Below are 11,057 nucleotides of genomic sequence, written 5' to 3' on the forward strand. Positions count from 1 at the left end.
CCTTCTGCCATGGTGGGACTCAAATCCATGTCCCTCATACAATACCCTGGGTCGCTGGGATACTAGTCCAATGACAATACCACTACGCCACCAGCCTCTGATTGGCCGGCAGCTCTAAGAGGGCGGGACTTCTGTCACCAAGGTCCTTGATCCAGTGGAAGGGCCGCTGCTGTCCAGTTAAGTGTCTAATTGGCACTTGATTTGGCAGGCCTCCCATAGAAGAGGTGATGCGGGGGTTCTCGGCATAGTTTTTGCCAGACATCGAGACCCCTGTCGTCAGGATAAAATCCCGTCCATGTTCTCTAGATTATAACATACCACTACACTCTCAGCATGTTCCATAAGCCAGGGCATAAAGGAGGAAAGAGGGGGGAATTAAATATCTATTGCGTGCACACATGCAGGAGTACACACACACACACAGACAGACACACACACCTTCTGCAGATAGAGCTTCCTGGAAGTGAACAAGTGCTTGCATTCTGTCTGGGTCACAGTGGACAGTGAACTGCTCACTGCTGCGGCCAGTGATGCATTCCAGGTAAAGTATTAAAATATCGTCCAAGATCTGCGGTTTCAGTCCTCGGAGCACAATCTTCCTCGGGTCCTTTGGCGGCAACCTCCTCACAATGAGATCGACGTTCTGGAATTTGTGTCCTGGCTTCGACAGAACACGCTCAGCATCTGGAAGCAGCATTCAAAAGAAAAAAAAAAGAGAAGTGATTCAGGACAGAGTTTTAAAAATAGGCTGAGCTGGAAGTGAACATCTGACATTTGAAGCTTTTGTTTTAGAACATTACAGCGCAGTACAGGCCCTTCGGCTCTCGATGTTGCGCCGACCTGTGAAACCATCTGACCTACACTATTCCATTTTCATCCATATGTCTATCCAATGACCACTTAAATGCCCTTAAAGTTGGCGAATCTACTACTGTTGCAGGCAGGGCGTTCCACGCCCTTACTACTCTCTGAGTAAAGAAACTACCTCTCACATCTGTCCTATATCTATCACCCCTCAGCTCGGGGAACTTCGAGCATAGAAGTGGGAGAGAGAGGTGGGCCGGGGGAATTGGAAACATTTTAGGCATGTAATTAAAGGAATTAAAGGAGAGAATGAGAGAGAAAATGTGTGGGTAAGCACGTGGCTTTCAAATGTGGTACAAGCTCATCATACAAAGAATTGCTGACAGGAAGCCACATTTTGGGAGTCAGGTGTAAGGTTTGCTCAGTCTCGACATGCTGCATTACTGCCCTGCCCCTTTTATTGGAAGGGCAATGGGTACAATTACTGCTTCCCAACAGACATCAAAGAAGGTGCCCGAGGACCACTGAGGTTTGACTTTCCTGCTCCCAGCCTAGGTTTAATCCATGCTTCTCATCAACTGGCCTCCATTTGGCAGTTCCTTCCATCCCCACCATCCTGATCTTTGAGAAATAAACAAGGAAATAATTGGTGTAAACTCATAGCCTGGGACAGTGCACTTCTGTTCACGTCACTATTGATCAATGCAGATCAGCAAGAAAGAAACCCATGTATTCACATATCAATATTGCAATGAATAAAAATGCACCTCAGTTTTCTATGAATTAATAGCAGGACACAGCAAGCGTCAAAAGACTGTTGAACTTGGGTTTTTGGACCCAAATCAAAACAATAAATTTCTCCTTTAAAGTTTTCACATCTATCATATAAGGCAGTTCAGGGAGTTCCTTCTGACAGTCACAGGACATAAGACAGGGTTTTGTGGGCAGCTGTTAGCACACAGACCTTCGCTCTGGGATTAGGCTTTGCTATCAGCCCTACCCGATTGGAGTTTCAAACTCTGCTGGCGACAAGGGTCTGAGTTCTAAAACAGGGTTGTGACAGTGTCAGTGGTTTCACACTTCTATCAATTGGCACTGACCAACGTGTATGTGACAGGGACTCACTGTGACACCTGATGGGGAGTTGAAAATCATCACTCCAGTACTGCAGGGGAGGTTCTGCAGAGGTTCTTTTCAAGGTATATAGTGTTGCATCAGGACGCGCCGTAACGGTCCTGGGTGTCTGTGCTGCAGGCACTGGGTCCGGATAGGGGGAAAAGTTCCATTTTGCAGCAGTGACAGCCCGCACCCCTTCCTTACGAACACCAAAAAGCAGCAGACATAGAACTTTAACTGTGACTCATGGACTTGTTCTTACTGCACACTGTCTGTCTCTCTCTCTCTCTTTCTCCTTGCCATTAATCATTTGCCACTTTACCTGCTGGGTTCTCAAAGCTGATCACAGCATAATCACCCTGGCGTTTGACAGACGTGATGGTTCCTCCCCCTGAGCGGCGTTTACTCTCAAAGTACATGGTTAGAATGTCCATGGGCATGTCGTCGGTGATGCCATGCACCTCCAGGATGTGGTCATCTGTGTGGGGCTGCTGCTCCATCTTAGCTTTCTGACACAAAGACAGACAATGCAAGAAAGTAAACCTTTAGTTAAAAAAGCTGGCCTTGCTTTGCTAACATTTGAATACCTATCTGGAAAAGGAAATACCAATTCAAAGCAGAGAGTGTTAACTGAGTACAGGTCACTACTAAATCCAATTTCAAATAAGGAAAGGATGTAGATTCATAGAGGGTTGCAGCACAGAAGGAGACCATTTGGTCCATCATGTCTGTGCCAGCTCTTTGCTACAGCAATGCAAAACTAATCCCATTGTCCTGCACTTATCTCGTAGGCCAGTATCATCATCGACTTCAAATATTTATCCAGTTTGCTTTAAAGGTGCAATGGTCTCTGCATCAACTAGTCATTGCTCCAACAACTCGTTGTATTCATTGTGGTCTCTACCTCTGCTCCAAAGCAACTATTTTAATTTGCTGCCCTCCTCTTTATTGGCTCTGCAGCTGAGGCAAGTCTTTCCCTGGTCTCTATCAAAATCCCAGAATCCCAAATCGTTACAGTGCAGCAGGAGGCCATTCGGCCCATCGTGTCCGCACTGGCTCTCTGAAAGTGCAATTCCCTCAGTTCCATTCCCTTGCCTTCTCCCCATAACCCTGCACATTCTTCCTTTTCATATAATTGTCTAATTCCCTTTTGAATGCTTTAATTGAACCTGCCTCCATCACGTTCTCAGACAGTACATTCCAGACCTTAACCACTCACTGCTTGAAAAAGTTTTCCTCATGTCATTTTTGCTTCTCTCACCTATTACTTTAAATCTGTGTCCTCTTGTTCTCGATCCTTTCATGAGTGGGAACAGTTTCTCTCCATCTACTCTGTCCAGACCCCTCATGATTTTGAATACCTCTGTCAAATCACACCTCAGCCTTCTTTTCTCCAAGGAAAACAGTCCTAACTTCTCCAATCTATCTTCATCCTCATCCCTGGAACCAATCTCATGAATCTTTTCTGTACTCTCTCCAATGTCCTCATGTCTTTCCTCAAGGGCGGCGCCCAGAGCTGGACGCAATACTCCAGCTGAGGCCGAACTAGTCTTATACAAGTTCAACATAACTTCCTTGCTCTTGTACTCTATGCTCCTATTAATAAAGTCCAGGATACTGTATGCTTTATTGTATTTTTACTGTATTGCTCTCTCAACCTGTCCTGCCACCTTCAATGATTTATGTACATATACACCCAGGTCCCTCTGCCCCTGCACACCCTTTAGAATTGTGCCCTTTATTCTATATTGTCTCTCCATGTTCTTCCGACCAAAATGAATCACTTCACATTTCTCTGCATTGAACTTCATCTGCCACCTGTCTGCCCATTCCACCAACTTGTCTATGTTTTTGAGTTCTACACTATCCTCCTCACAGTTCACAATGCTTCCAAGTTACGCATCATCTGCAAACTTTGAAATTGTGCCCTGTACACCAAGGTGTCATTAATATAGATAAGGAAAAGCAAGGGCCCCAACACTGGCCCCTGGGGAACTCCACTACAAACCTTCCTCCAGCCCGAAAAACATCCATTAACCACTACATTTTGTTTCCTGTCCCTCAGCCAATTTGCTACCGTCCCTTTTATTCCATGAGTTACAAGTTTACACACACGTCTGTTGTGTCGCACCATATCAAATGCCTTTTGAAAGTCCATGTACAGAACATCAACAGTATTGCCCTCAACAACCTTCACCTTCCCTCCATCATAAGGTCAGAAGTGGGGATGTTCGCCAATGATTGCACAATGTTCAGCACCATTCACAATTCCTCAGATACTGAAGCAGCCCATGTCCAGATGCAGCAAGACCTGGACAATATTCAGGCTTGGGCTGATAAGTGGCAAGTAACATTTGCGCCACACAAGTACCAGGCAATGACCATCTCAAACAGGAGAGAATCTAACCATCTCCCCTTGATATTCAATGGCATTACCAGCACTGAATCCCCCACTGTCCACACCCTGGGGGTCACCACTGACCAGAAACTGAACTGGACCAGCCACATAAATACTGTGGCTACAAGTGCAGGTCAGAGGCTGGGAATTCTGCGGCGAGTAACTCACCTCGTGTCTCCCTAATACCTGTCCACCATCTACAAGGCACAAGTCAGGAGTGTGATGGAATACTCTCCACTTGCCTGGATGGGTGCAGCTCCAACAACACTCAAGAAACTCAACACCATCCAGGACAAAGCAGCCCCCTTGATTGGCACCCCATCCACAAACATTCACTCCCTCCATCACCGACACACAGTGGCAGCAGTGTGCACCATCTACAAGATGCACTGCAGCAACGCACCAAGGCCTTCGCTGGAGTATTGTGTTCAATTCTGGGCACCACACTTCAGGAAGGATGTGAAGACCTTGGAGAGAGTGCACAGGAGATTCACTAGAATTGTACTAGTGATGAAGGACTTCATTTATGTTGAAACACTGCCAAAGCTGGAGTTGTTCTCCTTATAGCAAAGGAGTTTACGGGAAGATTTGATAGAGGTGTTCAAGGGCCTTGACAGAGTAAAAGGGAGAAACTGTTTCCAATAACAGAAGGGTCAGTAACCAGAGGACACAGATTTAAGGCAAAAGAACCTGAGCTGACGTGAGGAAAGTATTTTTTTCCTCAGCAAGTGGTTGTGATCTGGAATGCACACCTGTAAAAGTGGTGGAAGCAGGTTCAAAAATAACTTTCAAAAGTGAATTGGATAAAATTGGAAAATTGTAGGGCTATTATGAAAGAGCAGTGGAGTAGGATCAATGTTCCCTCTAAGCTGCGCACATACGCAGCTGCCCCACAATCTTAAAGGAACTGCACAACGCAACAAACAGGCCACACACAGCAAAGTGAAATTAGAGGGAACATTAAGTGGAACTAATCTGATAGCTCTTTCAAGGAGCCAGCACGGGCATGATGAGCCAAATGGCCTTCTTCTGCGCTGTATCATTCTATGATTCTATGTACAACTCAAACTGTAATGTGACAAATCTCAGTTCTAACCTTAGAATTCAAAAGGTGGATGGAAACCAGTCAATCCGCTATATCACGGTCTGTAATGTTGGGATTCCTGCCTGTAGGTTAAAAAAAAGCTCAAAGCAGTAATATTTGCCTGATGATTGAGGAGACAAGCACACTATCATTGGTTTTACCAATAGTCAAATTAAGTGTACAGTCCAGCTCTTTTTATAAGCATAATCAAAAGCTAAATGAATTATGTTTTCTGGTTTACCTGACGCAATCCTGTCACCATTCTTCAAGTTGGAAATAGGCAAAGGTTAGTAAACAACAACGTGCTGTTATGCAATGTCTTGGGAAAACTTCCCAAGGGACTTCACAGGAACGTAATCAGTCAAACACTGAAATGGTGCCAAAGCAGGGAATATTAGTAGGGTTGAGTGAAAGCTTGCACAATGGCTCGATTTTAAAATTTCCTTTCTAGTTTTCAAATCCCTCTGTTGCCTCGCTCCTCCCTATCTCTGTAGCCTCCTCCAGCCCTTCTTAACAAGTGATCTGCTCTTGCACAACTTCTGAGCAGCACTGTGAAATAAAGCAAACAAATAAACGGCGACTGCCGGGCAGACCAAATACCAGCCTTTATAAGAAGAATTAGGATTCAATGTATTGATTCACTCTCCTCTTTTTAGACACCCTCTATAATTGTGAGATCCACAGTTACAGAATAATGATCTGTTCTACCAGTTAAGTTCTGACTCGACTTTGGAGCCTGAACGTGTGCAGGCAATTTCACATGAGGAAGAAAGAAAATAAATTTGGAGAAAATAAAAAGCAGGACTCGAGCTCAGAAACATCAGTGTTGGAGATCTGGGAATAAGGGTGTTGATCCACTTCTTCAGGAAAACTAAAATGGGGAATTCCAGTATACCCAAAGAAAACGAAAGTCAATAAACCAGGGCAGATGATAGGTTTTGACGAAGAGGGGCAAAGTTCAGTCAAGCTGAGCTAACAAGGTACAGCCTTGCATCACAATAAAATGGAACTGAGAGGAGAGGGCAAGGGCAGCAGACACCCACTTTGTATAGATTGAGAGGAAGGTGTGGTAAGGCCCCAGAGATACTTCTTCCTCTGTACAGCCCAGGGTCGGGATATTTACCCCAAAGTGCACAAGTACAAAACAGATCTAATGACACCTGGACACAGAAGGCCCATCACCACCTTCTCACGGCAACTAAATGCCCACATCTCAAGAATAAATTAAAATAAGCGTGCATTTTTAATTTTTAATGCAGCAATCAAAATTTCCATTTACTATATCTGGCTGTTATCTATGGTCAGAATTACAAAGCAGCCAGCTCCAAAACTGGATTGACTATTCTAACGCAGTCAGATAGCCACTGTTACTGAAGTGGGATAAACGATTAACAGAGAAAAGAGGAACAAGTCAATACAGATTCCTTCCCTGTTCACCCTGCGCTCGGATATCTGGGGGGAGTATTTCAGACAGGGGGAATATCTGGGGATTGGGGGCTTATTTTACTCTTTACACTTGTGTAGCAAAATAGTAAACATCTTATTTATAAAAAGAAATGTTGTGCACAGTGGAGATCTGCCACTGGGATAGATAGTAAAGCACAAGGTCACTGACAAGCCAGAGTGTGTTAGCACAGAGAAAAGCAATTTGTGATTTAAAATGTACAGCTGTTTGGCTCGGAAATGATATTTTCAAAGAGTACTTAAACTAAATTAAATAGAAATACAATAGTTTCTCAGCAATCCTCCCTAATATGTAGACCCAAAGCCTGGGCTTTTATCATATACCAATGTACATTCCAGGACAGCACATTCTCTGACAAGACTGTGGGCTGGGCAGAAGCAGCAAAGGAAAGAGGAACACAAACCATCTGATAGAAGAGAGAGAGAGTCTGAGCAAGCAATTGTGTCTGCACCTAGTCTCAGAAACACTATAAAGGATATGGTATTTATTATTATTTGATCATAGTTCTTTTAGGTTTAAATAATATTTTAACAATTAAATCTAGGTAGGATGATTGTTTAGGATATATAATAATTCAGGTAGCCAGGTATTCGATTTGGGACTATTCAAAAATTAAAAAGCTTGTCCCAAATCCATCACATTTACAGTTTACTTTCTTAGACCAAAGCAACCAGGACACACAGCAAACCGGCAGTGGATAAATAACAAATTAACCTGACTGGGCTCGCCCCACTGTTACTGCCCTCATACACTCCCACGCAGTCAGTTCCAGACTGGCCCTGGCAGAGGTCTGAGATTAAATCAACCCACCAACCCCTCTCCCCACTCTCCACAATCCTCTCTCCATGTCTCACAATACAGGAGTGGGTGGGTGAAAGTGACAGAAAGATCTGCCGATTCCCTGTATCCAATAAGTTCAGATTTGTTTTTTTCCTGTCTCAAGGTCCCTTTCAACACTGCAAGGTTCCTGGCACTCCCACCTTACCCCATATCCCCACCGCCTCCCCAACTATTTGGACAATTACTCCTTATCAAAACTTCACATGTTGATCTCCTTTCAAAAAGGCACTGATATCGCTGTACTGCAGCTGACCTCACCCCCCACACTTCCTTCGAACCAATTAATAGCTTTAGTTCCCAACAACTTGCATTTATATAGCACCTTTAGTATATGTAGTTAAAAAGTCCCAAGCAGCTTCACAGCAGCATTATCAGACAAGATTGAGCCATACCAGGAGATAATGGGGCAGGTCACTAAAAGTTGTGTCAAAGAAGTAGGTTTTCAGGAGCGTCTTAAAGGAGGAAAGACAGCCAGAGAGGTTGAGGGAGGGAATTCCAAAGCTTGGGGCCTAGGGCCACCAATGGTGGAGCGGTTAAAATCAGGGATGCTCGGGAGGCCAGAATTGGAAGAGTAGGTATCTCAGAGGGCTGGAGGAGCTGACAGGAGTTTCCACCTTTCCTTCCCAAGACCCTCCCATCCCATCCCGACCCGACAGCAGCGATCCCCCAGGCTCTGGGACTGTCACTAACCAGTGAGCAAACCTTGTTCACCCTCAGTGCGACATATCGAGCGGTTCTCAGGCTCTGTAGGAGGAAGCCATAGATCCAGAAGATGTAGGGCTGGTAACAGGAAGTAAGCTGGGTTCAGGGAGTTCGCCGAATACACGCAGCTGAAATAATGTCGACAGCCTTATTCCTTCTATACACCCTGTTGCAGGAGTTTACTGCAACCGATCTGACTTTGCTAATCAACTGGAAAAGCAGTTTCCCCGTTTACTGGTTCCAAAATACACGAACAGCGACTGAATCTGGCAGCAAGAAATGTGACCGAGAGAAACGAAACAGAAAGTAACAGCATTGATCCGGGGATCCTCCTCTCTGCAGAAAATTAGAAATCTACTCAGCCAAACAGCTGCCAACAGATCAGAAATAACATTACAATTCACAATTCATTCTCCAGCTGCTCTCACACCATCAACTTCCGTTAACCAGGAGAATGGTCAGAACATTGATTACCCTCCCCTCTCTCACACCGAGCTGTAACTTTTATTTTTGGGACCCTCGCCCCTTGTTTCTGAAGCGACCACAAACTTGAGGGGATACTCACTGACTGTGATCGCGATCTGCCGGCCTCCAGAGCACCGTCCGCCGGGGATTTCCACTGTGAAATATACACAAACTGAAGTACACGCCTTACACACACACACACACAAACGCACAAGCAGATAACGCAGACCAGAGACTGCCAGCGAAGTCCACAGACTGATGTACCCACTGCCAGGAAAATATACAGACTGATGTGTATACCCCCGACTCACATTGCCAAGAATATGTACAGAATGATGCCATGTACCAGTACCACATACACACAATAGAGGAGAGGTTTCGGGAGGGAATTCCAGAGCTGAGGGCCATGGCAGCCGAAGGTAGGGCCACCAATGGTTCTTTTTCTTTCTTTTGGGCCTCCTTATCTCGAGAGACAATGGATACGCGCCTGGAGGTGGTCAGTGGTTTGTGAAGCAGCGCCTGGAGTGGCTATAAAGGCCAATTCTGGAGTGACAGGCTCTTCCACAGGTGCTGCAGAGAAATTTGTTTGTTGGGGCTGTTGCACAGTTGGCTCTCCCCTTGCGCCTCTGTCTTTTTTCCTGCCAACTACTAAGTCTCTTCGACTCGCCACAATTTAGCCCTGTCTTTATGGCTGCCCGCCAGCTCTGGCGAATGCTGGCAACTGACTCCCACGACTTGTGATCAATGTCACACGATTTCATGTCGCGTTTGCAGACGTCTTTATAACGGAGACATGGACGGCCGGTGGGTCTGATACCAGTGGCGAGCTCGCTGTACAATGTGTCTTTGGGGATCCTGCCATCTTCCATGCGGCTCACATGGCCAAGCCATCTCAAGCGCCGCTGACTCAGTAGTGTGTATAAGCTGGGGATGTTGGCCGCTTCAAGGACTTCTGTGTTGGAGATATAGTCCTGCCACCTGATGCCAAGTATTCTCCGAAGGCAGCGAAGATGGAATGAATTGAGACGTCGCTCTTGGCTGGCATACGTTGTCCAGGCCTCGCTGCCGTAGAGCAAGGTACTGAGGACACAGGCCTGATACACTCGGACTTTTGTGTTCCGTGTCAGTGAGCCATTTTCCCACACTCTCTTGGCCAGTCTGAACATAGCAGTGGAAGCCTTACCCATGCGCTTGTTGATTTCTGCATCTAGAGACAGGTTACTGGTGATAGTTGAGCCTAGGTAGGTGAACTCTTGAACCACTTCCAGAGCGTGGTCGCCAATATTGATGGATGGAGCATTTCTGACATCCTGGTAGAGTGATGAAAATGCGCAACAGGCAAGAGGCCAGAATTGGAGGTGCAGAGATCTGGGAAGGTTATTGGGCTGGAGGAGGCTACAGAGATAGGGAGGATTTGGAAAACAAGGATGAGAATTTTAAAAGCACTGAGTTTCCAGACTGAGAGACAATGTCGGTTAGTGAGCACAGAATCAGATCACAGAATAATACAGTGCAGAAGAGGCCCATCGAGTCTGCACCAATGCATTAAAGACACCTGACCTGTCTACCTAATCCCATTTGCCAGCACTTGGCCCATAGCCTTGAATGTTATGACGTGCCAAGTGCTCATCCAGGTACTTTTTAAAGGATGTGAGGTAACCCGCCTCTACCACCCTCCCAGGCAGTGCATTCCAGACTGTCACCACCCTCTGGGTAAAAAAGTTCTTCCTCAAATCCCCCTTAAACCTCCCGCCCCTCACCTTAAACTTGTGTCCCCTCGTAACTGACCCTTCAACTAAGGGGAACAGCTGCTCCCTATTCACCCTGTCCATGCCCCTCATAATCTTGTACACCTCGATCAGGTCACCCCTCAGTCTTCTCTGCTCCAGCGAAAACAACCCAAGCCTATCCAACCTCTCTTCATAACTTAAATATTCCATCCCAGGCAACATCCTGGTGAATCGCCTCTGTACCCCCTCCAATGCAATCACATCCTTCCTATAATGTGGCGACCAGAATTGCACACAGTACTCCAGCTGTGGCCTTACCAAAGTTCTATACAACTCCAACATGACCTCCCTGCTTTTGTAATCTATGCCTCGATTGATAAAGGCAAGTGTCCCATATGCCTTTTTCACCACCCTATTAACCTGCCCTTCTGCCTTCAGGGATCTATGGACAAA

General features: G+C 45.8%; 1 protein-coding gene across 7 annotated transcripts in view; it reads right to left on the bottom strand.

Moving 5' to 3' along the window:
* parp10 (poly(ADP-ribose) polymerase family member 10) overlaps positions 1–9,073 on the bottom strand; it is a 59,968-nt gene extending 50,895 nt beyond the window's left edge. Inside the window, exons 1-5 of one of the 7 annotated variants that reach the window (XM_068015741.1) lie at positions 8,398–8,722; positions 5,644–5,665; positions 5,415–5,485; positions 2,243–2,429; positions 439–684 (exon numbers count right to left, since the gene is read on the bottom strand). In XM_068015741.1, coding sequence (XP_067871842.1) covers positions 439–684; positions 2,243–2,420 — 424 coding nt within the window. In that variant the 5' untranslated portion in view covers positions 2,421–2,429; positions 5,415–5,485; positions 5,644–5,665; positions 8,398–8,722. Of the gene's footprint in view, positions 1–438; positions 685–2,242; positions 2,430–5,414; positions 5,486–5,643; positions 5,771–8,397; positions 8,723–8,974 lie in introns of those variants that run through there. The other 6 variants (XM_068015739.1, XM_068015740.1, XM_068015742.1 and 3 more) reach the window with 6 other exon arrangements.
* Between the last annotated feature and the right edge of the window lie 1,984 nt (positions 9,074–11,057).

This window comes from Heterodontus francisci, chromosome 2 (assembly GCF_036365525.1).
Source record: "Heterodontus francisci isolate sHetFra1 chromosome 2, sHetFra1.hap1, whole genome shotgun sequence".
Lineage (NCBI taxonomy): Eukaryota > Metazoa > Chordata > Chondrichthyes > Heterodontiformes > Heterodontidae > Heterodontus > Heterodontus francisci.